The following is a 27,358-nucleotide window of genomic DNA, read 5'->3' as shown; positions in this document are numbered from 1 at the left end:
CCGTGTGACACATCCCCCCCGGCGCTAGCTGTTGCGGCTTGTTGCAGACCGAGATCGACGTCTTCAGTCGGGATTCTGAGACATTCATTTAGCACCGCGGCCCGTCGCGCCAGGCAACCTACCCCCATGCTCGACGCGTCTTGCAGGATATCAAAATCGGGCTGTCGCCTCTGACGCAGGTCATCACCGGAGCTTGGGTTCGTAGCTGGTTCTCTGTTTCTGCGTCTGTCTGTGCCTCTGATTGGAGTGCATCGCGATTCGTCATGTCATTGAGCACACTTGGAGGGGATGCCATCATTGATGAGAAGCACGAGCCTCAGCCTACTTTCGAACATGTCCCAGGTGCTTCTCTTCTCAAAGGCCTGCCTGTGTCGGCGAACATAGAGCGATGGTGCTACCGACATCGATCGCGGGATGGCATCGAACCAACGCTAGGGGTAATATACTTCGACACTGGTAGCGACGCGAAAGAGTACCTGCAGATCAAAGCCGAGGTGGCTGCCAAGGTACACACATCACTCTACCTACTATGAAGTGAGAGGAATTAACTCACATTGAGCTACTTAGGCTGGTATTCGATATACATCACACCGACTTCCGCCTGACGCGTCGGCCGATGAGACGCTCGACAAAATTGCGGAATTGAATGAAGACGAAACCACCCATGGCATCCTAATTCAGCGACCTCTACCACACCATCTCGTGGAACACGAAATAATGGGCAGCATACACACCAAGAAGCACATTGAGGAATATGCAAAGGGATACGCAACCAATATTGCAGCGGATGCTCTGAGACGGCTGCTCGACGCTTACCACAAGGCCTGGATGCTCGACCTGACCATCGTACTGGTGGGGGGCACCAACATCATCACGCCAGGCTTCAAGGCGGACTTAACACGCCATCTGCCCCACATCGAAATCCTCGAAGTGATCAATGGTACACTGGCCGACATCGATTCCAAGGATTTCAAGCGCCACTTCGTTATCATGACGGAACAGAACGAGGGCGGGTCAATCAAACCGAGCATGATTGGATCGGGAGTTAAGCTGGTGGTTGACCTCGGTTTTGATGTGAAGACCAAAATGGGTGACTTGGATCCTGGGGTGCACGACATTAACAATCTTGTCGTCGTGCCTACTCCAGGAGGAGTGTTACCGGTAATCATTTGGCTCATGATGGAACGCACGATCAAGGCAAAGACACACCTAGATTCCTCTCGAAACTGCTATCCTCTAGGCACGCAGTTTGGATGTACGGTTTCTTAAATGCTTGTGGTCATGCATGTGAAGTAGTCAAGCAAAAAAGCCGGTCTTCAGACATTAATACTAATTCAAATTTTTCGGAGCTCAGTCATAGCTCGAGCCGAATACCGACTAAACCAGACATCGATGCTTCATACCTTTTCCACCTCACTGACCCCGATATCAATTTCTTTCTTCAAATCATTCCCATGGGTCAATCCTAACTGCTGCCTGATATTTCCCATTCTGACCATGTCTGCCTCTCCCTGATTACCACCGAAAAGCTTGTCCATCTCTTCGATCCGAACGCCCTTGGTCTCGGGGACAAAGAAGTAGACCCATATAACGAGGATTACACAGAAAGCTAACGAGTTAATATTGGTATTATCTCATGCACCCGAGGGTCCAAGGAGTTTCTGACTTACCCAGAAAGAAGTAAAATGTGCCAAACGTGATCGCCTCAAGCATTCGGGGAGTGATGAGAGCAACGATGAACTTCTGAGTGTCAGCAGTGCATGCAAGACCATTAACATCTCGTATTGACTTACGTTGCTCAGCCAATTGGTTCCAATCGCAAGACCAACTGCTTGGGATCGCACTCCAGGTGGGAAGATCTCCGAAGGCACAATCCAGTTGACGCATCCGATGCTGAAGGCAAAATTGGCGATGTAGGCCCATACAAAGAACGCAGCGGCCCACCCAGCCGACTTATTACTTGCCCAGCTGTCCTTGTAGACAGCATAGAGAGTTCCCACAATGAGTTGAGACACTCCCATGCCGACTCCACCGATGATGAGGACTTTCTTCCGCCCCCATCTGTCCATGAACATAATGGCGGGGATGGTGGAGAAGAAGTTAATGACACCGACGACGCCAGTTGCTAGTAGATCTACGGAGTTGCCTGAAAGCCCTATGTTCCTAAAAATTGTCGGCGAATAATAGATGATGGCGTTAATGCCTTACCGTGTTGTTAGTCATTCGCTGAGAAGACGCTGGAATCACCGCTTGACTTTGGATACAATCAAGCAGCTTGAATGTAGGACATACCGGTAAATTGCTGTATCAGTTGAAGCAGGCAGGCAATCACTAAACGGCGATTGAGGTGCCGAACAACGAATAGTGACTTGTATCTGTCCAAGGTAAGTTTTAGGCGTGAAGTGACGCCAGGATACAGTTCGGCGGTTGTCTCGATATCAAATCGGGCTGCGACCTTGATCTCTGTCAACTCGAGCTTAAGCCGAGCGTCTGTTGGTGGGACACGCCGGATTCGGACGAGGGTGGCAAGCGCATCTTCCTCGCGATCTAGTAGTTGAACGTAAGAAGAAAGCCAATGGCCTAAGGTTTGAATCATCCATACCTTTCATCAAAAGCCAACGCGGGCTGAATGGCAAAAAGAAGGTTCCAGAACCAAGTATTATCGAAGGCACGCATTGGAGAGCGAGTGGGAGTCTCCAAGCTGCAGGAGACTGACCGTCACCTGTACCTCCGATATGCTGGGTCCCATAATCTAGCCAGAAAGCAATCATGATTCCCACTGTGATGCCAAGCTGCTGCAGCGCGACAAGACTCCCTCGGAGGTTTGGCGGCGCAAGCTCGCTCAGGTACAGAGGAACAACCATGGACAACTGACCAATCGACAATCCGGCAATGAAGCGCCCAATAAAAATCATAGGAACGTTGATCGACGCGGCTTGGATGATCGAGCCTACGAGGAAGATGACGTTGGCGAGGAGAATAGTCCAGCGACGAGATAGGGCATCAGCAATCGGGCCATTTACCAAAGCGCCAACCATTGCTCCAAGTGTGAGTACTGCCACCATCCACCCTTGGAGAGTCGCATCTTCGGAAAGGCTTGGGAATTGCTTGGCCTGTAAGGATAGAAGTCAGGCTACTGAGACCCACGGGCTGCAAAGGGGTCGAAAGCTAACTGACAAAATTGTTCATCACCAGAACGCCGCTGATTACGCCTTGATCGTAGCTGAAGGAGTCTTGATAAGTCACACACTTCAAGTTGTCTCTCAAAAGGCCCAGGAGTACACTTTGGAACTCACCCAAATAACACACCACCGATGCTTGCGAAACATGCGAGAAAGAAAATGTATGGCTCGTGGATGAGGCCTTTATAGCCTAGGAATGCTGTTCAGTAACCTTTGTAATTCAAGCCGGTGATTTGAGCCGTATTACCAGCTGCGCCGTATGAGATCTCCATGTCGATTATGGTATCCGAGGGATAGAAGCAGAAGTCCGAGTATTCTAGAAACAAGAGTTCAAGACCTACAGCTGCACGAGCAAAGAGCTGGGACGAACCACGTAGATGATCGCCCCTCCGATGGGAAGAAGAGGAACACTATTATACATAAAGACGCATCATCGGAGAATTCCCCCCAGACGACCCACGTTAAACTCTCCTGGGTCTGGGGAAAGTGGATGCTACCACGGTGCCGAAAGCCTGAATCTTGTTATCGGGGCGCTGTGCTCCGAAGGTGGAGGTAGCGAGGATGCCTTCATCAGATGACTCCAACTTGTAGTTCGTCGGCGTTGTTCTGCCCGACGTGCTTTCCTCATCAACATCAGACGAGATCCTTCCACCAACGTCCGAGAAAGACCAAATTTCACCCCGCTTTGAGTTGAATATCCTGGTCTCAATGTCATGAGGTATTTGTGCCACAGCTCAGTCTTCGGACTTCGCAATGCGAGCGGTAGTTGCCGCAGTCTCGATTTGTCGTCCGCTTAAATGAGAGTTACACATGTTCGATACAACGTAAAACTTGAGCAAAATAACTTTCAATCAACTTAGGACTCTGTTTCCAGTGTGACGATTTCTATGAACGGCGTTGGTGATATTCAAAGACAACATGTTACCGATAACTTCCATATATGCAAATTGCGCTCAGCTACTCTGGGAGGAGCCTCTGCAAAGATGCCCCTTTGGTCTAGCAGTCAAAGATGGGGATACTGTAGGCGGAAAGTCTGGTATCATCGAGCTCCCTTCCAATGCCTTTGGTCCCGGATGTGTGAAGCTTAGGTAGGTGATCTTCAAATCTAACAGACTGAACATTGAAGCCGACCCCAAGTTCTTCTACCGCTGATCTACAATGAACGTTACGAATATTTGAATCATACAAATGTTAGATAGAATGAAGAAGGCATGGTGGGGGGAGAAGGCAGTGCAAGTTTCTTTTCACGTCTAATTCAACCCCCTTAATTGGGCCAATAACATAGAGGCATGGCTTTGATTGAGCATCTTTCCGGTATTGAATTTTTCTATTCAACTAGATGACAGAAGGCTTGGTAATTATTAGAGGATAGTCTACCATGACTTTCTAGTCTTTCAAAACGGAAGTCCTTTGTCACAAGGAATGACTCAACTTCGAGGGCGCAAAGATTTGCTTGTTCCATTGCCTCTGATATGGGGAATTCGATGCAATTATCTCATTGCCGCCCCCTGAGCGCCTCATCATCTGATGCTGCCCTCGAGCCGAAGCCACAGCACAACTTCACAACTTTGGGCATGAGGCACGGGACCCAGAAATTCGCTGTTATCAATGTTGTGCGCACTGCCCCTTTTCGAACGTTATGTTATTTATGAAAAAATTACCTATTTTGGATTAATTTTTCGTCATCAAGATGCCGATCGATCCGCGCGGTACTGTATAACAGACTGGAGGCTTTTGTCCGTCGCACTTCATAGTCTCTCTGGGTTAGCACTTTGACAGCAAGCCACAATATCGTCGCCCCTGCCGATGGAATTGCGTCTATTCCTCATTGCGTTATACATCAGGCGTTGTGGCTTGACAGTTCAAGCCACGAGATTCTAGGCTGCCAATTCGAAACGGCGAAGGACGGGAGTGGGTGCCGAGCTCGGCGTTCTATCAGGGCTCGTGCACTTGAAGACAACAGAAAAATGTGTCAAAACCAAGGAGCGAAGGTAAGTAAGGGCGAGGCAGCAAATCGGGTCGTCCTGGTGCTTGTCTTTGGAATCTTTCGCGTTCCTACATGTGTACGAGCGATAGTGACACATATTGTCTGGTTTCCCTCGTAGATGTAGGTGAAGCGAGATCAGAGTCTTTCAATCTTCAGTGAAAAAACGCCGCAAAACCGTTCAGGAGGCCACAGGCGGAGGTAAGCGAGTTCAACATGGCGTTTGTGGAAGCGGATGTGACGGAAGCGACCGCGCGGCCTCCCGAAGATGGCGACGCCCTCAAGCCCATGAAGCCAGGAACACTTGGACCCAATCCTACTTGGGCACAAGTGCTCAACCGGACTACCGCTAATGGCGCTAGTACCTGGCATTGACTCATCATCTGTGCAATCAGAGTCGAGATCGGCAAATTTTCTTCCGTACTCGCTTTCGCGGCAGTCTAGTGCAAGCCGGCGCCACGATCGGCGCGGACCTTGCCATTTCTAGACCTCATGATAACTTCACTTCTACTTTTTCGCTTCCTCGCACTCAGATTACGGGTCGAGTGGCAAGTGCTGTGATGATAGTGATACATGATTCCTGCTTCATCGTCGCAACAACCCAGTCTTGAGCAAAGTTCTCACTCATATTCAAACTACATTGCATATGAGATCTAAAATGTAGCAAGTCTGTACATGTGATAGATAAGGGATGATGGAAGAGCAAGACCCGAAATACCCTGTCAATGCTCAATATTAAAACATTTCCTGTGATACTTTGAGGTGTTTCTTTCCTACAGACCAACTCTTGGCTTGCATTCTAATAGTAGTGAAGCTGGTGGCTTACACAGTGATGTATCCGAAGCTGAAGTACACTTGATCAGCTCATGTGAGTGCCAATCTAGTGGAGGAGCACCGGAAAATTTGGATGCCCCCGAATACTCATGAGAAGATCCGAAAGAGAAAAAGGCGCAATGTTTCCTGGGCCGTGGGCGTGTTATGCTGTGCAGTCCTTTGTTCCAGACTACTCCCCGGCATCCACTTGTGTGGAACCACATCGATAATTACTTTCCCATCTTTTTGGGTTTCCCAGGAAGCTTATTTTGGTCTTAGCTACTCAATAGATTGATTGGCGACATGCGATAGGAGTAAAACGCCCTCGTCTTCCGTTTCGTCGGTAACACCGTAGGACTAACATGTCAAAGGCATGGCGTCTACTCGCTTAGCGCCTTACGATGCAGAAAAGTCAGGGACAGTCCCTCAAGTTTTTTCATCTGCCGAAGCAACTTCATAGGTCAACAAGCGGTCTCTCACCACTTTGCTGGACTATTGATCGTCAGCCGCCTTTTACCCCCTGCTGTTGACCCCTGCATATTCGAGTCCAGACTCTTACGCAAGCTGGGGATCTCCACAAGGCACGAGGGGTTGAACCAGCTAAAATCTGCTGTTTTGGGTCCGTGGACTCTCAGCTACAACTCCCGTTGCGAGCTGAATCCCTCAATCTGGCAACGGGCAAGGCGGCTCCACGCTCAACCCACGTGGATCTGTCGTCGACCTGACCCGGGAACACCAGCAACTCAAGCCCAATACAGCCATCTGTGCGGCGTAAAGGGTCCAGAATCTGTTACCAACAGTCTGGAAATGCTGTCTAACAGGGGGACATGGGCTTTTAGAGCGAACAGCACACGGCCACCATTCCCAATCCCATGGTACAGCTCCGTGGTCCAGCTCCGGACCTAGTCCTCCACCGCTTCTTGCCGGCCGCGTGATGTGGAAATGAGCTTTCAGCATCAACACTATTGCATACATCGTGAAGATGAAGCGAGTCGTGGAGAGAGCCGAGCACTGCTGTTGTCGTCGCATGTGCGGTATTAGCGAACGGGAAAGCAAAAAGCATTGGCTAGACTACGAGGTCGGAGGCATCGTGGGATGAATACATAAGGAACTGAGATATCCGCCATTATTGACGAAATATCTCACCAGTCAACTCAAGCATCTTCGCTCCTCTTCACTCTTTTTACACCTTGAGCTCCGATCCTTGAAAGCTCCTTCTTTCGATCGACTTCTTCAGTTCGACAGAGATCATTCAAAATGCGCTCTGCTCCTATCATCGGCGCCTTTGTCGCGCTCGCCAAGGCCCAAGACCTTGTCTGGCAGGTCATTGACGATGCCCCTGAGCCGCCTCAGACCACCGTCCCTGTTGGTGCTTCCCCGACCGTCGTTCCCTACGATGCCAACGCTGCTGCCGCCAGCGTCGTCGCCGAGGTCAAGGCCAGCCCGCTTCCCCAGGAGACTGCGCCTGTCAAGTCGGAGAAGAAGCGCCTCGTCGAACGCTCCGCTTGCGAGCCGCAGCCCGTCGGATACGGCCCCGTCTCGAACCCCGATACTTCGGCCGCTTTCCTGAGCGACGCTGACCTCGCGGCGGCTGCCAACAATGCTGCTACTCCCTCTGGTTACTTCAACACCTTCAAGAACCTGCAGGGATCCAGCAGTGCCTATGGCTACATGGGTTACACTACCCTCACTAGCTACGACACTCAGGCTTGCGCTTCCAAGTGCGATGCCATCAACGGCTGTGTTGCTTTCAACATCTACTTCGAGCGTGATCCCTCTATTGTAAGTCTTAACCCTCTTGACCAACATAAGTGACCAGACTCTAACTTTATCCAGGAACCCGCCGATGCCTGCCCCAACCCCGCTAGCACCAATGTCATCAAGTGTGTCTTCTGGGGTGGTCCCGTCTACGAGAACACCGCCAACAACCGCGGCCAATGGCGCAACCAGTTCGAGGTTGTGATTGCTGGATCCAACGGCTACGTTGCCCAGCGCGCCGATGATCAGGCCGGGTACAGCTCCGCCGTCTACTTGGGAGATAACTCCATCAACGCTCCCCTCGACTGCGCTGGATACGACACTTTCTTGGGTTCCAAAATCTTCACCGATGGCCCCTTCGATCCTAAGCTCTGCGCAGCTGCCTGTACCGCTCAGTCCGAGTACAACGTTGCTCATCCTCCCGCAAACGCCCCCGCTCAGACTTGCCAGTTCTTCAACACCTTCTTCGTCTTGAAGAATGGAGTTCCCGAGGGACAGTACTGCTCCTTGTACTCCAAGTCCTGGGACAACAGCTATGCCACCAACAACGGCCAGTGGCGCGGCAGTGACCACTATACCATCTCTTACAGCTTCTCCTACACCAACGCCACGGACGCCGGCAAGCCCAGAATTCCTTGCGCCGTCGCCAGTGCCAGCTCCGCCATTGTCACTTCCAGCCTTCAGCCTTACTGCTCTTCTCTCCTCGGCTACACGACCCCGGTCACCACCGCCACCGAGACTGACTTCTCTACCGTCCCTGCCACCACCGTCATCTCGACTGTCACTCCCTTGACCACTTCTTACAGCACCACTACCCAGCTGGTTGCCGTTACCAAGCAGCTTAAGCGTGACCTGCCTCCCCGCCCCACCACTACTTGCCTCCACGATGACCCCACTCCCCTTGACCACTCCATCAAGGTCAGACGTGGTCTCTGGGCACGCGATGAGCCTCTCGTCAACGGTACCAAGGATGACGATGGAAACTTCGTCGATGTCGTTGCCCTTCCCGATGTCACTCCTTCCACCAACACCACCAGCTCTCGCAGAAAGGCTCGCCGCGATGGTACTCCCGCTGGTCTGGCCGGATTCTCTGGTATGTCTCATTCTCCTCTTTCTCACATAGCATGATACTAATTGCCATCTTCAGCCGATGTCGTCTCTTCCGCTTGCTCCCTGCTCGCCACCCCCGTTACCAGCACCATGACCGCCTCCGCTACCACCGTCCAGACTATCACCACCGGCGCGGCTTCCAGCACCACCACGGCAGCCACCAGCACCGTCATCGTCGTCCAGACTGTCACTTCTACTACCACTATCAACGTTGCCGCCAGCGCTCCTACTGGTACCATCGGCTACCTCAGCCTCAACCCCATCGTCAACCCCAACTCCCAGTACGCTCTGTCTGACGATGCCACCCACATGACCGACAACTGGTACAAGCAGGGCAGCCGTGAGACCTTCATCGTGGCCGCAGACGGCAGCCTGTACTCTGTCACCCACAACGCCTACTACTACATCTCCACCTCGTCCACTTACAGCTTGCTCTACTGGTCCAACGACAAGAACAACGCTATGAAGATCTTCTCCTACACCACTCTCGCCAACGGCAACTCTCAGGTCTTCATGAACTCCAATGGCAAGGCCTACCAGTTCTGTATCCGCCAAGCGAGCAAGGTTGGCGACGGCAACACGGGCTCTGGCCAGCACATCTACGCCTTCACCGGCGCGACTGCACCTCTCAGCTACTGCACTATCATTGATTTGATCATTATCCCTGCATAAGCGAATTAAGCATCTACCATGCTTATGGGTTCACATCTTAACATTAGAGAAATGGCGCAGCGTTTAGTGATAAGGGGTGGTCTCTTTCAATTTTCTTAGAATCTTGGGCCTAGACTTTAAACATCAAGCAATAATTAATATTAATGTGAAATAATCTCTCAAACACGCTGCCCACTTTCGCCTCAATCGTTTCCCATCGTCACCCTGCTAGTTTGGTATAAGAATCGTGACCAGGAAGTATGCCAGATTTGGGTCGCACTTCGGCGAGTCTAACAACTGACATTTTCGAATCTACGCAATGATGTTCGCCCACTTCCTGCAGTTCACGGGCAATATCGGCGAATCATGGTATTAAGAGATGAAAGCACTCTGCTGATATAGACGGGCAATTATCAAAACTCATGGTATTAATGTCTGTCTCTCTTGAGGTGGTCTGTGAAGCAAGCTGTGCTCCCCACCCAGCTCCCCGCAATTGTGGCTTTTGAGTGGCGTACATCGGGCGACTGTGCTCCGAGGACAACTTGAGGGGTACATCAAAAGTTCGTGGCTTGACAACTTCTCTAATGAGGAGACTACTAGTTGAACGATACCTCAAACCTCTCTAAAGAGAGCCATAATGGCACACGCAGTCTTGAGAGAATCGTGCTGAGAGAAAGACCCGTATTTGAGCTCTATTACGGCTTTCTGATCCCCGGCGTTCCACACGAGTCGAATCATTCATGACAGGGACCTTATGTTGAAGAGCGAAACATGCCGGACTCTATCCGCCGATGTTCCAACCCAACCACCGTCCGGGCCTGCGTCAACTGCCAGAAGCGCAAAAGCCGATGCATGAGAGGCAGCGCAGCCAACGACCCATGTTCATACTGCGCCAAAACGGGCAAGACGTGCAGCTTTGAGAAGCCCCCTGATCGGACGCCTCTGACCCGGAAGAACCTCGACGCCGCCGAGCTTAGGTGCAAGCAGCTCCAGGGTCTCATCAAGTCACTGAACCCGGAGCTCGACATCAACTCAGCCTTTGAAGAGACACAGGTTCAGCAGGACTCAGTAGGGCATGAAGATGATGGCGGCGGCGGCTCGTTACATTCTCCGCCGGGGGACTCGGATGAAGTCACCCCCCACAGCTATGAATGGCACGAGGGATCGCTGTCGCCAGAATTCAAATCTTCAACCCACGAGAATGACGGAATGGCCATGCTGCCAACCCACGACTCTGGTTACTTAGGTAAGCCATGTTCCAGATTGGCCTGCGGAAGACAGTTGACCGATGAGCGATGCCTGACGTCAACTTTCAGGGAGCAGTTCCGGTTCCCAGTTGCTTGGGGAGATCGACTCTGTGATTCACGTCGCGCATCCAGCTACTCAGCACCACACGCCGCATCGTAAAAGACAACGTAGATCGTCTAGTTCAGCCGGGCTTGCGGTACCTGAACCTTTCGATCTGCCATCGTCATACATCGCTGGTCGGTTGATCGATGCCTACTTCCTACTTTACAACACTTCCTACCCGGTTCTCCACGAGCGAATTTTCAGAGAAAGGGTTGACGCAGGGCGTCGTCAACGGCTCACGGACTCGCCATGGCGCGTCGTCTATCAGATGGTTTTGGCCATCGGCCACTGGCTCTCTAGCACCGAATCAGAGCATCTGCAGTCGAGCTACTACAGCGCAGCACGGTCCAGTCTGTCTCTTCAGATGCTTGAGTCCGGCACAATCGAGACAGTTCAGGCCTTTTTGCTTATGAGCAACTACCTACAGAAGAGAGATAGGACTAATACTGGCTACAACTTTAGCGGCTTAGCGTACAGAATGGCGTTAGGTCTAGGTCTTCATCGTGAACCCCCGGGGTTAGAGGACACTCTGGGACATGAGCGGCGACGGCAGCTCTTCTGGACCATTTACTGTTTCGAGAGTGGGTTCAACATCACCACCGGAAGGCCACCCGCGATGTCAGAAGATTTCATAGATACCCGCGTTCCTCGAAATATCGACGATAAGGTATGTTGCCTTTCTATCTTTTTATTCCGGTTCGCTAAGTTCCTTTTAGGAACTACCACTTAAGGCACCGGTACCACCACCAGTCGATTACCCGACGACCTACTCAGCAATTATCGCTCAAGCAAAGCTAGCCAAGATTGCTGATGCTGTGTATCATGAGTTTCTACTAGCAAAGACCGCCGGGACAAAGGTCGAATACAGAGTCGCCGAAACAATGGATCGAGACCTGATTTGCTGGCACCAAGCTTTGCCTGCATATTTCACCCAGACCGACTGCCCATCGTGGTTCCGGGCGCCTCGAGCGGTCGTGCTCTGGAAAGAGCAGAACCTTCGCATTCTTCTCTGGCGAGGCAGTCAGCAACACCACAGCTACCTGCCCACCAAAGTGAATGCGGAAGAGAAGTGCCTGAACGTCGCTATGCAAAGCGTCCATGATATTGCTACTTTCTGCATGGCCAATGAAATCTCTCTACACCAGGGAATCGTGTGGTACGCGACATACTTTCTATTCCAGGCAACACTAGTCCTGGAAGCAAACTATCTCACCAAAGCCACTTCCACGGACCAAACCGACAGGCTTGCATGGCAGCACTCAGTCTCCAAATCGCGCCTCTGCTTAAAGACCTTGGCGCAGAAGAGCAGATCGGCGAAACGATGTCTGGAGATGCTCGATCGCATCCACAGCCAGTTCGAGTTTCTACCTCAGTTGGATTTGGGATTGGATCAGGCCTACTTCCAAACCGTGGTTCCTGAGATGGGAGATGAGGCTGAAGCGAGAACGACGGCATCCCACTTTGTCGCGCCGACCCAGAACTTTGCTGATCTGCCGAGTGAGAATGACTTTGCTTTCTACAGTGAAAGTCAACCGGCTTTTGACGACGATGCTGCGGACCCAAGTCTGCGGATGCTGCTCAACGAGTCTTCCATAGACTTCATGGAAAGCATGCCGCTCGACCTACTACTTGGGGATTGGACATCTTGATGTCATACTTGAACTTGAACGACTCATCGTCCATGACAAAGCCATCACGCACAACAATGGTGCCACAAATCTTTGTTACATTAAGGGGAAGTAGGTTGTCTCGCATTCCTTGTCATGAAGAATTAAATTGTAGTAAGAAAAAGCTCTTCAAAATGGCGCAGCATTCACAGGGATGCAACGCTGATCTACGTGCTCAAACGCGCTCAAAAGTCCTCCCATTGCTCTATAACTAGGCGACAATACTCTAACCGCTCAAGCCATAACAAAGTCTACACAACTCTCGTATGTCTGCTTCGCCGCAGTGCCAACCCAGAACCATTGAACGACGCACTGGCCAGCCTGAGCGCAGGTGCCCGCGGGCAGGTTGGAGGGCATGGTAATGTCAAAGTCGGTGTTGTTCTTGGGCAGTGCCGCGAGGTTCTCGTCGGCGTAGCTGTCGAAGACGATGAGAGGTTGTCCGATGACCTTGTTGGTTGCGGTGTCGACGATGGAGACGTTCATGGGGCCCTCGTGGGGGATCGGGATCTCGGCCTTCATGTTGACGACCTGTCCAGCCTTGAAGGTCTGGACATTGGCCTTGTTGTCCTCGAACTTCGCTCCCCTGCAAAGATCAAGTTGGCCTTGGGTATAGTGTTAGCAACTTGGATCATTCGCTCTTGGACCAGAGGCTTGCTTACATGTTGCAGGAGGGTTGGTGAAGTCTTCCAGAGGAATGGTGGGATCGGCCGTCACTGCCTTCACGTTCGCTTGTCCACACGCTGCAGCCATTGCGGCGCCAACACCACGGGCAGGAGGCGAGACGATGTTGCCATGAGCAGAGACCAAAGCGGCGAGCAGTGCCGTGGCGGCAGTGATTGAAGCGCGCATCTTGAAGTGATTACTTGGGATGTTTGTTTATCGGCCTGTGAAAGCGGAAGTGCAGATTGTCTGGCGGTTTATGAAGAAAGGACAGTGTTTGAATTAGACAAGACTGAAAGAAACGAGTGACCAGCACGATGATTTGAATGATGAGACAAGGCGAGCAGAGACCGGACGAAGCAGCGTCAGGGCCAGATGTGCGGCCTTGCGACTACAAATACCACAACTCGGCCTCAGCCCGTCGACGATGTGATCCTTGTCGCTGACAGAGAGATGTCAATGATCCGACGCTGATGGCCCGGCGATCATAGCTTCCAAGCCAGCCTCCCATAATCCTTGCGGCCTGCAGAAGCTAACCGTTGGCCGGAACCACGGGAGCTAACGTGGTACCCCGTTCTTCTCTTTGCACACGACCAACTGCAAGTTGCTCTCGTAAATGGCACCCCGAGGGTGATCCCTGGAGCGAAACATGGATTCTTGAGGCTCTTCAGGCACGAAAGCAAGACAAGCTTGGTGGGATCCACGCGGGTGAAACGTCGCAAGTTCTTGAGCCGCTCTGCTTCCGGTGCGGACGGTTGTGGACGTGGTCACAACTCGCGAAACCTGCGACAAACCCTGTCTGGGGGTTCGGGCGTTCGTGCAGCAAGAAAGCGAGAAGCTCAAAGGGAACAAGACTTTAATCTCAGAGGAACGCGAGAACCGGCACTTCGTGCAGAGTTCGAGCAAAGAGCGATTTGGGAATTTGGGTTATTCTCGAGTCATCGAGCCATCATAATCAGGGCGACACCAGCGCTGGTTGCAGTGCCAAGCCGTCAGTTTGGATGTTGGAACCGCGAAAGATCGGGATGGTGGGTGTGACTGAACCGGTGCTCCGGAACGCCACGGCGCGCCACGGCGGCGCCCCCAGAGTCTTGAGCAATTTGGCCACTAGTTGAGGACGAGATCTCCGGCTCGGCGGCCGGGGTCTTTATTCTCGGTGCGCTACGAAGCACAACCCCTTGCCCACCGGCCCTAGATCTCAAGCAACGCCAAGTCGTCTACAACTTCCTACGTGAGAGATCTGCGAGTCATAAGGCTATCTTAAGCAGATTACCAGCCAGGAATGTTACGTTATGAGGAGGCGATCACTCACCTACCAAACTGCGACTGCCGGACTGCGCCAAGTTGCAAACTCCTGAGCGTCAGAGTTGGCAGGCGAGAAATTCTAACGTGAGGGGAGGACAAAGTCCTTCCAGACCCCCGCTGACATGACCAGCCTCCCTTGAGCATCAGCAAAAGCCAAAGAGAAACATGACTCCTCAGGGAAACTGGAATGCCCCCTTTTTCGGCATTGACAGCAGACCGTCCCCCTCGCAACCCAGTTAGGCTCGCAAGAAACCGAGTTAAAAAGCCTAATTAGTGGACTTTGCCCGCAACTATCGCCCACTTCAAGGCACGGCTGCTATTGCGGACTTTTTTGAGTGGAGTGCAGAGAAGTGGTACGTTTCGGCGGAATCTCGCAAAAATGAGGGGAGAGGAGGGCCTTGATTATTGATGAGTGCACCGACAAGACAGCCATGGCTCTCTTCGCAACGTCCATCCGATAGAGAAGAGGGTTCGTTCCCGCCCGCAACTGCCCGAGCTGTCTTTCAGGAACACGGCACTTGGCACCCTGAACAGACGGTAACTAGGCGATCCGGCGAAGCTTGTTGACCCTGACTGATGATAGCATTGTTTCTTCGGGAACACGGCAAGTAGATAATCTGCGCTGGTTTGTTTCCAGGCTTCCTCAATCTGATTTGAGAGTTCTCGCGCGCGGCATTATTTCGTATACCTATAGAGTACGAGATATTGCAGACATTGGACGGCTTTCGTCGAGTCAAACAAGACGGGAGATTATCTCAACGGTGTGAGGGCATTCCTGTTGATGACGCTCAGCGAGGCGCCAGTGCGTCTGAACCAGTCGCATTTCAGGCTCAGGTGGAAGGTTCTTCAAGACACAAAACTGAGAATTATGATTGTTCACATGTTAACCCCTTGGTTTCAATACTAGATGATGAAAAACTTTGATGATGATGTGTGATGTAGGCAAAGGTTCTCTGCCTGCCTAGGCCTATGGAAGCGGAGTAGTAACCCTCACGCCAATGAAAGAGAGACTCATAGTATTACAGCGCAGCGTTCGATGAGTTGGTGCAGGTAAGCATCGATTTTGAAGTTATCGATATTGTTTTTGCTGGGTGTGAAGGTCATCTTCGCGATAAATTCATCAGGTTGGTTCGACGTTACATGTTTCCGAGCTTTAGGTCCTTAATTCCCTATGCATGAGGTAAGATTGGCTCCAACAAGCTAGCTTTGCTGGTTGATTCACTAAGCCTAGTATGAATGGAACAAAGTCACGATCCCGGCTCCCGACACTTTCACGATACGTTTTGCTATCTTGAGTTGCGAGAATGGTCACTTGCAGTCTCCCACACGGCCAAGCCACAACTCAGAGCTGCCTGCGGAACGGCAAGCTGCAGTTTTCGCCCTGAAACGTCACCATACTCGCTTCAGACGCAGATTCAATGCGGAAGTCTTGACTCACTTTAAGAGTCGCCAGACGTCGCTCACTAATCAATCCATTTCTCAAAGGGCCGATTTCCAAACTCAAGCAATTCGCCTGATTAAGTAGCGAGAAATTATTTATTTATGCTTTTGAGATCCACACTGATGATCCATTTTTCAATACTGTTTCCAATACTTCGTTGTGAGAAGAAAGAAAAAGAGAGAAAAGAACTATGCCCATCTCGTTCGACCCAGATTTATCTGATTAACCTGACGGCTAAAGCTAATGTCAACTTTCAGTTTCGACGTCTGATGAGACAAAGCCATGAGTTGCTGATCAGTAATCCAGCTATAAAATGCTCCATTTAAATCGAAATTGTTACTCTCATATCTTCCTCCGGCGTATGCATATTCGTTCTGCCATGTATTGGGTTCACTAATTTCCTGGTAAGCACTCGCCTCATGAATAACCCTTGTTCCCTAGGGAGGAAACTTGTTTTCTCGATCTTGGACAGAATCTCATTGAGTCTTTGTTTTGAATTGTCTGCTTGGCAACCGAACTTGATTCTGACCATCGTCGAAGTAGAAATACTTCAAGACGTCACGCCCTGATATGTTGATTTTCTTCTTCGTCATTGGCTCTCGAAAAAGCTTTCGAATTATCATCTGCTGCAATCTATCGTCCATATTTTAAGTTACATTAAGATTCTTTGGGAAGTAACCTACCGTTAGCTGATCTTGAACATAGAAGCTTGAGGACTCGCATCTATAAGAGCAGCTACACGCTGCAGATTCTGCTTCGGGGCTGGCAAGCGTTACGGCAAGTCAGCCTTCTAGTAAGTGATGCGGCATTACGGAAGAACCATTCATTGGAGGTCGACTGTGCTAGACAATTCTAGAGGCCACGGCGGCGTTAGCTGTGAGTTATGCTACCCCCAGCGATACCGCGGAGCCCAGAATCGCCTCCACTTGCGTCGAAGGTGTACCTCAACGATGCCGCATTAACTCTGTTCGAAAAGCTCTAGGAAGAAACTGTAAGAAGCCAAAGATGTGCTAAAAGTTTTGGAAGACCTCCGTCAAAAGCTTTGCAATTCCCGGGGTTTACCCTCTCCCCAAGTACAGCGATACAGCCTTTGGTCACGCCATGCAACTCAAAGTCTTATCGTGTTAGAGACCTCAAAGCTACGGCAACCTACTAAAGACTTTTGGCCTTCGTAGCATGATATTGATTTGTAGCACCCAAACTAACATCCTCAAGCTAACAGCCTTCAAAACCACCAAGTAGAGGAGCCGCTGAGTGAACAAGTTGAGTCAGCATCAGGTCACGTTTAAGATATTGGCAGGAGAATGAGACTTTTGTGGCTAGTTCAGATGTGTCGGCCATGAATGTTCCTATCTCGGTGCTAACCCACGCGGTAAAGTTGAAGTGTACTCAACCGGCTTCATTCGTTATATATATACTGAGAATCCTTCATATACAACGCTATCCATCGCTCCAGGTCAACTTCAGTCTGCTTAGTGGCGTGCAACATATCCCCTAGCCCTTAGCTCTTTTCAGTCGTGAGATGCTTAGCAGCCCTTAAGAGCGTCCTTCTTGTTCTGCTGGTTCTGGTCGATACCTCCAGAGAACTCCTTCTCCATCTGGGCGATGGTATCCAGATCGGCGTTGTTGCCCTTGAGACCCTGAGCCTGCTTCAATTCGGTAGCCTGCGCATTTTGGACCTGTAATAATATGTTAGAATCCTGTTGATTTACCACCTCTCTGCGAAAAGAGAATGCGACTTCAAGACATACCTTCTTCAGACCCGGAATCGCAGCGTTACCCTTGGGAGCGATCTTCTGGTTCTCGGCGCGAACATCCGCTCCGGACTTGACGGTGGCGACGAGCTTGGTCTTAGCCTGGTCAAACTGAGCCTTGTTTCCAGACTGAACAGCCTTCTTGACGGCAGCGACATCCTTCTGCTCTTGCTTCTGGATGGAGATGTTCTTGTCGATACCAGTAGCGAGCTTCTTGGCAGCTGCGCATTCGTCAGCGGTAGGCTTGGTGTTTCCACCGGTGCCGTTCTTCGTGGCCTTGGTAGTCTGGCCCTTGTTGGTGTTGCCGTTGTTGTTGGTCTTCGTCTTGGTGCCCTTGTTTCCGTTGTTGTTGTTATTATTCTTATTCTTGTTCTTGTCGGCGGCGTCTTGCGCGGCGACGGCTTCTACCGGCGCCGGCGCAGGCAGAGCAATGACGAAGGTGAAGAGGAGAAAGAGAGAGAGGAGAAGCTGAGTGTAACGCATCTTGAATAGTGTTTAGTGATCTAAGTGATGGAAGTAATAAAGTATAAAGAATGTAGAGAGTGAAGAGCCTTTAGTAGTAGGACTTGATGAACTGGAAGAGATTGAGTTGATGGTCCAAAAGCCAGAATTGAGAGTTTCTTCGATCAAATTATATAGCCCAACCTTCCGAGTGAATTCGGAAACGGCCACTTACACCAAGTTTCCATCGCGTCGTCATCTCAAACGATTAGGCGAACATACTTCGTCCGAGGGCGCCGAAGACCCTGTCCGCCGCACGATGGAGAACAACTCAGTCCCGGTCTTCACGATGCTTTCAGGGGTCGTTTCGCTCTCGGGTGAAGCTTCAATTCACAATGTGGGTGTCCACAACGGCCACCCCGCGCGCATCGCCCGGCCCGTCTGATGTCTGAACCGAGAGAGACAAGCTTTGGGGTGGATTCGAAGGAGAAGAAGGTTTACCCGCATGTGTTTTGGGCTGATCTTTTGAGCCAGTCGCTGGCTGGGATCGCCGCACATCGCGTTTCATCTCGCTCGCCTTGGGGCTGCTCTGTATACGAATTTTCTGCTCAATGCGTCTAGACACCAACCAGAAGCGTTCCCATCGCGCGAGCTTCTTGAGTGCCTCTTCTTGAAGCTGTTCCATGGATCACAGGCACCGACAGACAGGTTGAAGATCTTCAATTTTGGAAGCTTCCCACCACAAGCGCCAGTCACAATTCTTGGCGAGAACGAGTGTTCGCTTCAGATTCATCCAACCCTCGGCTGCGTTCCCTCGGTCTGGACCTAGCTTTCCCCCTTCTAACTTCTGTCCTATTCTTCACTTCAGTGTCAGGTCTACTTCATCTTTTGCCGAATTTTTAAAAGCCTTCAGACCATCTGCTACAAGTCTGATCATTTCGCATAGTGGTCATTCGCCCTCTTCTTGTATCGATGACTCGTCGGGCAGGCGCTTCGGAGTCGGATATGTCGCCCTGCCTTATGAGCAGGTTTCAATTGCTTCTATAAACAATCTGCCAATCGCTTGAGCAACCGGACTCGATTTCGAGGCAACGTGTTTGGTGGCTTGGCAAGATCAGTCAAGACGCCAAGACATGTCGGCCTCGTCATCTAGTTCTTGTTTCGCGTGGACTTGCTTAACTGAATACAAACAAGCAGAAGGAAACATGAATCATAATTCTTCACTTAGTTCAGCAAATTGAGATTGCTTGAGTTCGAAAGTAAGCTGAAGATATTACGCTTCGCACCCGTCGGTACTTTAGCGGCGTCTGATTCTCAGAAAGGCAGCCGATATTTACGACATGTCCACACGTGGTGATTGCATTTATCAGAGTCAGCCCTGAGCTAGAGCGTGCGTGCAGAGAAGTTACCAGAGGACCAGAATCAAGCCAGCCCGAGGAGGAAAACAAAGTTCGCCGAGTCTCAGGTTCGCTGGTGGGCTGATCTCAAAACTGGGACGGACCCTGCATGTGCTGAGGAGCAAGGCAAAAGATGCCGTATCCGTTATCCGTAAGATGGAAGCACGAGGCCTGTAGACACGCTGCCCGCGGTCTCCTCGGCCGGCCTCCATATCTTCTCCGCCTTGCGTTTATCCCCCGCCGCAAGTGGAGGGAAGAGAGAGTTTAAGCTCTGGTCAATGACATGAATCAAGAGCGGCATTACCGCAGTAGCAGGGTCTCAAAAGGTGCTTCAAACTCTCAGCTAGTGCGAAAACTGCTAAGCCTCCCCTTCATTGTCGTTTTAGCCAGGTTGGAGAATTAAGGCTCCGGGACGCTCAATCCACATCATATTGTAATGAACGGGGCAGCAAGGGGAAACTGTAATACCTATCCCACATTGAGTCCCACGCGATTTCCGAAGCGGTCAAATTTGCTGGCAATCGTCCGAAGACTGTGCTTTCGGATAAATATCCACGAGATCGTCGTCGTCCCAACAATTTCGCTCAGGCGGGCCTCGCCAAGGACTCGTCAATGTTGCACCCGTCCAGGTCGTTCGTCGATCAGTTTCTGGGCGGTCATCGCTATAACGACTCACATATCATAATGCATTGCTCTCACATTACTCAATTAACTTACAATGATGGATGGTCTCTCTAAGCCAATGTCCGTTGATACAGGTGGCCAGCATGGGTCTGGTGGCTAGATCGGAGTTATCGCTAGACGGGTGTCCGTCTTGAACCGCGCGTTTAAGCTTGAGTGCATACCCAGCACTAGTCGATGCTTGTCGTGAGATTCCCAAAGTAAAGCCCAGAAGCAGTCCTTGTCTCTCGGAGATGACGAACAGTCCACACGTCAACGGTCTCATCGAGTCACGAAGATTGCACAGCCTACTTTCCGCATCTATCATTCTGCAAGGCGCTGAGTTTGGTGAAGGCATCGACGCGGGGAGAATTGAGTCGAAGTTTACTCGCAGATCAAACCAAACTTACTTATTTGTCAGGCAACCTACTGCTTCCGGCGTGACGCGTGGTCGGAAATCCGGCAGGCTGGGTGCCTCAATACATTGAACTCGGGCCATCCCCGTCATTGGCCAGCCGCAGTAACCCACAGGCCGTGCTGCTCTCGATGAGATGGATTTCGGAGATGTCCTTCGGTGTAAGCTTGCCGATTCTTGATCAAAAGTGGCCGGTGTCAGTGTCTCGTGTTCGAGACTGATCTCGGGAAAGGTGATTACTCACATGATCATGAAATGCGTGCGGTGTGCTTCATCATTGCGCCATACCAAATAGAAAACGGACTCGCTTTCGTCTCCCACACATGTATCTACGCTTCTGGATGCAGGCCACTGGGACTCAAGGAATAATTTGTAAGAAAGCGTGACAGATCTGACGACTTTTTCTACCGAACTATTGATGCCTCGGATCCAAAGACAGATTTGTTAATTGGTTTTCTTTCTTTAATAGCCATTCTCGACGAAATTCATCCGAACAACTATCAACCCTTACGCATAAGAATTAGGGTCTGTGGAAGAAGGGCCAACTATGGCTTAATACCGTGACCTTAAAGTGTTAAGCTCCGAATTTACTCTTCCTTCATGGTGCAAAATCTGATAGGCCCCCTTCACTGGCTGGGCTTTCTTCAGGCAACGCAGTAGTAGGCGCCCCATATATGTCGAATGAGCTGTCAGACTCCTCGGCCTCTTGTTCTCCCGTCGACTTCGCCTTTTTCTCGGAGTCAATTTGTACAAGACTCGCGCGACTATCTCCAGTAGTCGGACGTGACCAAGAGGACCTCGCACGGTCTGCCTTTCGCTTGCCTTTACCAAAGATATCGAAGTCGGAGCTTGAATCGCTTACATTGCCGCCGCTCTCCACGCCTGAGTCAGAAGGAGCAAAGTCGCTACCCATATCAGTCTGTCCTGGCTCCTCCATTGGGCCTGGAGAATAAAAGGGTGATCTTCTCTTCTTCTGCAACTCTGATCGAGGCTTGCGTCTTCGCGCGGCTGCAGCTGGCACGCGTATAAGCAGCTTGTGGTCATGGCGAACCTCGAGTCTATCTAGGTTGGGGAACAGGTGCTGAAATCCTGCGCTCGGTCGAACAGATGTCAAAGCAACCTTGATTACTTTCTCGTCTAACAAAGTAGCCGAGATTGTGTTTAGGCGCTCCAGCAAAGATTCGAAGTCGGCAGCTTGATCCCCCGCCCTGGCGAAGTGATCAACACCTTCTATCATGATGTAGATGGTAGAAGATGGGAGAACGCGCAGACATTCCACGAAAATCCTCCATGAAAGGTCCAGATCTTTCTTGGCAGCAACGAAGATCTCGGCATTGAACAGCTTCGGATCGCCGTGCGAAGTCACTGTTGGGAACTTCTGGAGCATACCAAAGAGGAGGCTCTGTATGAGAGCGCGTGGCTTTGGTGTGTCGTCGTCACTTCCTCGATGTAGGCTCCCGAAATACGAAAGTGTGTCATAGCCGCTCTCTGAAGCTGCACGCACAACCTTTTGAGACAGGTCTGTCGTCCAGCTGGGGCGGCGAGGTATCTCATATCCATCTACCCACAGAAGACCAGACTTTGTACTGCTTAGCCATGCCTGGAACGAAGGAAGACGAAGGACATTGCTGCTCTCTTCCAGATAAGACATTGGTAGCAAATCTAGTTGGAGCTGAACTCGATGTAGATTTCTGTCTAGGGGAAGTAGGTCCTGGAAGAAATCATCGCATATCTCGAGCTCGGGCGGTTTCAGAAGCTTTCGGTCAAGATTTTCAGATGCTGAGGAACGTTAGAACTTCCAACTGGCATTGCCATTTTTGCACTGACCATCTATCGTTTTGCTTCTTCTTTCTCGATCCATGTCGTCCCTACGAATTATTTCTTTGTTGAGCGTATCAGCGCTGAACAAGGTCTTGGAACAGGCTTTTTGTGGCAGTGGTACCTTCTAGTACTCCAATGATTCGCCCATGATCTTCTTTGATCTCGAATAGGTCTCTCTGCATACTATAGTGTCGTTGAAACTGATAGATCATGAACTGAATTTCGGCTTCTTGTCTCAGAATAGCGTAATTGTCGTCAATGGTCTTGAGAATGGGCCCTAGCCTGGTGTCGAAAGGTGCGACCATCGTCTTGAAGGTCTTGACTGGTGGCGGGCGACATTGCATAGTCAGCAAGTTGAATGTACCACGCTTTCATCGGAAGCTCTCATACCCAAACAATTACTACGCAAATACCGCAGACTAAATGCCAGGAAATCTGCGATCGACGCGTAGATGGTCGCAGCCGCATTTGTCATTCTCTCAAATGGATAGAAAGACAAAAGTAGGCTCACAAGCTCCAGTTTACTCCCTATACGTCCAAGATTGGTGACAATACCTTCCTTAACCTTTTGGTACTCGATTGGAATCATGAGCAATAGCTTCATCGTTCCCCAAGCTAGACTGACCCATTCAGGATGATGTTGTGCCAGTGCATCCATGACTGCAGCATAATGAAGAGTCGATCTGCAAAATTGCTGCAAGCCTGCCTGTATGTTGTCGTTGAGGCTTTTGTCGTCCTTATCTGAAGGTCTGGCCTCCTGCAAGGCGTTCGCCTGAGCTAGAACATCTTGAAGCTCGCAGCCGTTTTTGACCACAATCTCGCGTTTTTCATGAGTAGCCGCGATGTTGTATTCGTTTACCGCCAACCCCAGCTGTTCGAACTTGTCTCTCAGAGATGGGTTGGCGGTCACATCAAGCGCCCACGCATTCCTGTTCACGTCGACGGTAATACTATTTGGCGTGCGAGATAATGTCGTATTTGTCCCAACATCCTGAGTTTCTTGGAGCGTTTTCAAAGACTCTATTAGCTCTGCTTCATCCATGGATTGGAATTTCTGTGGCTTAGTCTTTTCAAGAAGTTGGGTCAGTTTCCTATCACGAAGTCGGGGTCTGGAGAGTGCTTTCGGAGGTGGATGGCCCAGTCTGAACATTCGCCTCAGAGGGCCAACCCGGTCTGGGGCTGGCTGACACCGTATAGACTGCTGCTCATGTTGCGGTCGACATTTGTTTCTATGAGAATTCTTCCCAGTGCACAATCAAAGACTTTGCCTTAAGAACATCCTTATAACATAGCATACAAGAGAAATCTGGGCAGCCTGGTCGATGTCTCCAAAAGAACGTTGAAGTGGCCGCCCGGGGAAATATGCGGGCTCATCATTCACCGTGCATGCCCTCGTGATCTGCATGACTTCCCAGCCTGCAGTCAGTGCTATTGGAGCATACCATTTGCCTAAATGTACATAAGCACGATAAGCAAGACTTCAATTGCCCAATACTACCAGAAAAGCGCTACATTCTGATGCAGGAGACATCTGCAACTTACTGCGGTATGCCACAGCCAGAAATCAGGCTGACCAATGAAATCATCGAAAAGTCGAGGGCGCAACACCTCGTCCACATGGGCGGCATGTTCTCGGAGGGAAATAGGAAAGGATCAGTTCTTGATAGCTTTTGGCAACACATGAATGGTTTAAGAAGATTACCAGTCGAAATAGAGGTGATGGAATACGCAGCCTGATAGGGCGTCATACGATGTAAGATGCAGGATGACTGCTGCTCAAAGCCTGATTCAACATGCGCACACCATATGACAGGTAGAAAGTGCTTCACGCCACACTTTGATCGATCGGTTGAGTCGATTCCATTTGCATTTCACTAAGATATTCGCAATACATTAAGCTGTGCCTAGCGTGAACATACTGCAGACGGCAGCCTCGCCTAGGGACCGAGCATTTTAGGCGAGCTAAAGGCAATCGTGATATAAAAGAACGGCTTGCACAGCCAATTAAGCATCTACCGGTAGTGGAAAGCTTACTCTGGATTTTAAAGACTCCTTGAATGACGGACCTCCGACTTGACCCGCCGTCATGAACTCAGGATCCGACATTTCACACAGCGAAACAGATGAGCGCACAAACCATAGTTACCGGGACTCCCCCAGTAGCGAGATTGATGAGTCTCCAGCACCGTCAATTCATATGACAACATCGGGAGATGGAAGTAGAAAGAAAACCGATCCTTCCGCTCCTTCGCGAGCAATCAACGAAGTATGTTCACGTGCTGGCGTCTTCCGTGACACATGTCTCACAAATACTAGTTCGGTGTCGGAATCGGCCATGCCACATTACGATCATATAGGGATCGTCAGGGGCGCTTCAAAACGGTCCAGCTAGTTGGCGTGCCATCGGAAGACGAGAAACATACCGATACAGCCCAGATACCAGAGGTCACTTTCTACCATCGTGTGGATGCATTTGGAAAAGTCCGACCAGAAAGAGTAGAGGTAAATTGGTGGGAATTTGGCGATTTCCTAAGAGGCCTTGAGCCATTTCCCCTTTCTGAAAGGTTGACAGATCGAGGCGTGGTTTTCGATCCACCGTATGTCTCTCTTTTCCTCCGCTTGAACGCCCTAGAGAGGGAGTCATCGACAACACAGCCAACGTCTACGATCGCCGACAATACCATAACTTCAACACCAAATCTTGGCATTACCAAGACAATCCTAGAGGTTCTCAGACCAATCTTCCACGAAACCCGATTGAGACTCGAGGCCTTGGAATCGGCCAGCCCTAGCACTCTTGTCCAATATGACGATCTCTGGATGCTTTACAAACCGGGCGACATCATTTTCGAAAGGGCTTCGGGGCTGGAGACCATATGCTACATAGTCGACTACCCGATTATCAACATTGCACCACCTGGAATGCACCAAGGACTACTACAGCTAAGGTGCTGGTCGATAGACTACAGCCCGCCGTCGGGTGTCTTCTTGAAACGATATCATGTCTTGACCGTGGAAAGATCGCATGGCGGAAGGGAGATCGCCAAACTGTTTTACCTACCAGCAAGATTCATGGAAGACCTGGATGCTGTCAAGGCATTTGCAATTTCTCGAGGCCAGAGCTACTGGGACATGCATACGACATCCAAATTTCAACAAGTGACGATCTCCAAACGACATAGTCATGATGGGGCTTCCGGGATGAGAGTGATCGTGGACACACAGTCCGACAGGACCATGAACGAAGGCCAGCTCCGAAGCGATCCAGCACTCATATTCGACAAACGCGAAGCTATCACAAAATGGAGCCAAGCCGCCGTGAGGGGGTCTGTCAATGTTCAGACGACCGCTGATCGCGGAACAGGCTACGACGTTCGTGGTGCCAATATTCAAATCGCACCTCCTGGAAAGACGTGGAGCAGCTGGTTTCGCGACTACGACAGCATTCCGCTAACCGCTAAACCAGATGAGCTGGCCCTCATGCTTTGCCCTTGCGACATTAACGCATTCAGTCTCCGTGAAAAAGGATGGGGTAGGTACTCGTAAGCATCGTACGCTTTAGTAGAACTAACTGATATGAAGTGTGGTACAATGTCGTCGACCTCAAACCTGTGCAATTTGCAGTCGATGCATGGAAACGACTAGTCCTAAAAGCGGAGTACAAAGAAGTCATTTGGGCCATGGTCAAGTCCTATCTCGCGCATAGTACCAATTTCCATGACCTAGTTGACGGCAAGGGCGAGGGCTTGGTCATTCTTCTTCATGGGCCTCCAGGCGTTGGCAAAACGCTGACAGCCGGTATGTATTCTTACTCGGATTGACGAGGATTGATATTGACACAGCATCAAAAGAGTGCGTAGCAGAATCATTCGAAAAGCCTCTTTACATGGTGACTGCAGGAGATCTTGGGACAGATCCCGAGACCCTCGAAGAGAAGTTGTCAAAGATCTTTGATCATGCCGAAGCATGGGATGCCATACTGTTGCTAGACGAAGCAGACATTTTTCTGCAGGACCGAGACTACGATAATCTGCAAAGAAACGCGCTGGTATCCAGTACGTCTTCCTCTTGAATCCGAACAAAGAAACCTCGACCAAGTGCTGACTTCAAACGCAGTCTTTCTCCGAACGTTGGAATATTTCAACGGCATCATGTTCCTCACCAGCAACCGCATCGGCGCCTTCGACCAAGCCTTCCAATCCAGAATCCACATCACAATCGGCATGCCAGAATTTGACGAACCCCTCCGCAAAGAAGTCTGGAAGATCTTCATCCAAGACCTCGGCCGCAAGCGCCGCGACGGCTCACCGGCTCTCCTCTCACGGGAAGAGTGCAAGGCGCTAGGCAGCGAAGTGACCAAATCCTGGGCTTCACAGCCCCTCAACGGCAGGCAAATCCGCAACTGCGTCAGGAGCGCGTTGGCACTGGCGGAAGATAAGGGGGGTCAAGCCGGACGCGAGCCACTTCAACAAGGTCCTTAAGCTCGGGAATGCGTTCACCCAGTACATGACCAAGTTGCAAAAGGCAGAGGCTGAGGAGATAGCTCAAATCAAAGGTGACCGACTGGCAGCAATGAAGGACATCATGGCGCGGGATAGTGATCTGTGAGCGGATTTTCTTCTGCCTGAAGACCAGTGTAAGGTGGGGGCAAAGATCATTGGCGGATGAAAGGGTGGATGGGTTGATAGATGGATAACTTTGACCGACATTCTATTCCTCAATGCACTGATCACAAATCTTCTTCAATTGATGAGCTTGCTGCCACAATGTCACAGCTATACCCTGCTTACTGGCCAATAAGGCTGCCATCTCACCGTCCTCTTCTAACGGGTTATCTCAGACTCCTAACCTACCTCGCTCCCGAGACATAGGAATTACCCGATACCCCCTCCTCTAAATATCGATATTAGTCAATAATTTTATCCAGAATCAAGATAGAATATAGGGCT

The 27,358-nt window shown here is 50.6% G+C and overlaps 7 protein-coding genes across 7 annotated transcripts; 4 read left to right on the top strand and 3 right to left on the bottom strand.

Moving 5' to 3' along the window:
- Positions 1-717: 717 nt before the first annotated feature.
- Positions 718-1,269, top strand: N0V96_002580 (uncharacterized protein; the record flags this gene model as incomplete). The annotated part of the gene is made up of 1 exon (XM_065756562.1): positions 718-1,269. The coding sequence occupies one exon, from the start codon at positions 718-720 to the stop codon at positions 1,267-1,269; it is 552 nt and encodes a 183-aa protein (XP_065614931.1).
- A 128-nt stretch (positions 1,270-1,397) lies between these two features.
- On the bottom strand, positions 1,398-3,038 carry N0V96_002579 (uncharacterized protein; the record flags this gene model as incomplete). Its single annotated transcript, XM_065756561.1, has 4 exons — positions 1,398-1,562; positions 1,794-2,155; positions 2,293-2,547; positions 2,729-3,038. 4 exons carry the CDS (start codon positions 3,036-3,038, stop codon positions 1,398-1,400), a joined length of 1,092 nt encoding a protein of 363 aa, XP_065614930.1.
- A 4,198-nt stretch (positions 3,039-7,236) lies between these two features.
- Positions 7,237-9,519, top strand: N0V96_002578 (uncharacterized protein; the record flags this gene model as incomplete). Its single annotated transcript, XM_053187383.2, has 3 exons — positions 7,237-7,761; positions 7,816-8,830; positions 8,885-9,519. 3 exons carry the CDS (start codon positions 7,237-7,239, stop codon positions 9,517-9,519), a joined length of 2,175 nt encoding a protein of 724 aa, XP_053054887.1.
- An 831-nt stretch (positions 9,520-10,350) lies between these two features.
- Positions 10,351-12,497, top strand: N0V96_002577 (uncharacterized protein; the record flags this gene model as incomplete). The annotated part of the gene is made up of 3 exons (XM_065756560.1): positions 10,351-10,744; positions 11,070-11,515; positions 11,565-12,497. 3 exons carry the CDS (start codon positions 10,351-10,353, stop codon positions 12,495-12,497), a joined length of 1,773 nt encoding a protein of 590 aa, XP_065614929.1.
- Positions 12,498-12,749: 252 nt separating this feature from the next.
- N0V96_002576 (uncharacterized protein) lies at positions 12,750-13,364 on the bottom strand (the record flags this gene model as incomplete). The annotated part of the gene is made up of 2 exons (XM_053187385.2): positions 12,750-13,117; positions 13,175-13,364. The coding sequence occupies 2 exons, from the start codon at positions 13,362-13,364 to the stop codon at positions 12,750-12,752; spliced, it is 558 nt and encodes a 185-aa protein (XP_053054889.1).
- A 4,083-nt stretch (positions 13,365-17,447) lies between these two features.
- On the bottom strand, positions 17,448-18,158 carry N0V96_002575 (uncharacterized protein; the record flags this gene model as incomplete). Its single annotated transcript, XM_053187386.2, has 2 exons — positions 17,448-17,600; positions 17,673-18,158. The coding sequence occupies 2 exons, from the start codon at positions 18,156-18,158 to the stop codon at positions 17,448-17,450; spliced, it is 639 nt and encodes a 212-aa protein (XP_053054890.2).
- Positions 18,159-25,936: 7,778 nt separating this feature from the next.
- Positions 25,937-26,890, top strand: N0V96_002574 (uncharacterized protein; the record flags this gene model as incomplete). The annotated part of the gene is made up of 2 exons (XM_065756559.1): positions 25,937-25,941; positions 26,575-26,890. The coding sequence occupies 2 exons, from the start codon at positions 25,937-25,939 to the stop codon at positions 26,888-26,890; spliced, it is 321 nt and encodes a 106-aa protein (XP_065614928.1).
- Positions 26,891-27,358: the final 468 nt, after the last annotated feature.

The sequence above is a fragment of the Colletotrichum fioriniae genome, assembly GCF_027942845.1.
Source record: "Colletotrichum fioriniae strain IMI 355084 chromosome Unknown scaffold_2, whole genome shotgun sequence".
Classification (NCBI taxonomy): Eukaryota; Fungi; Ascomycota; class Sordariomycetes; order Glomerellales; family Glomerellaceae; genus Colletotrichum; species Colletotrichum fioriniae.
The sequence above is the reverse complement of the archived record's forward strand: the minus strand, read 5'-3'. Positions and strand labels throughout refer to the sequence as shown.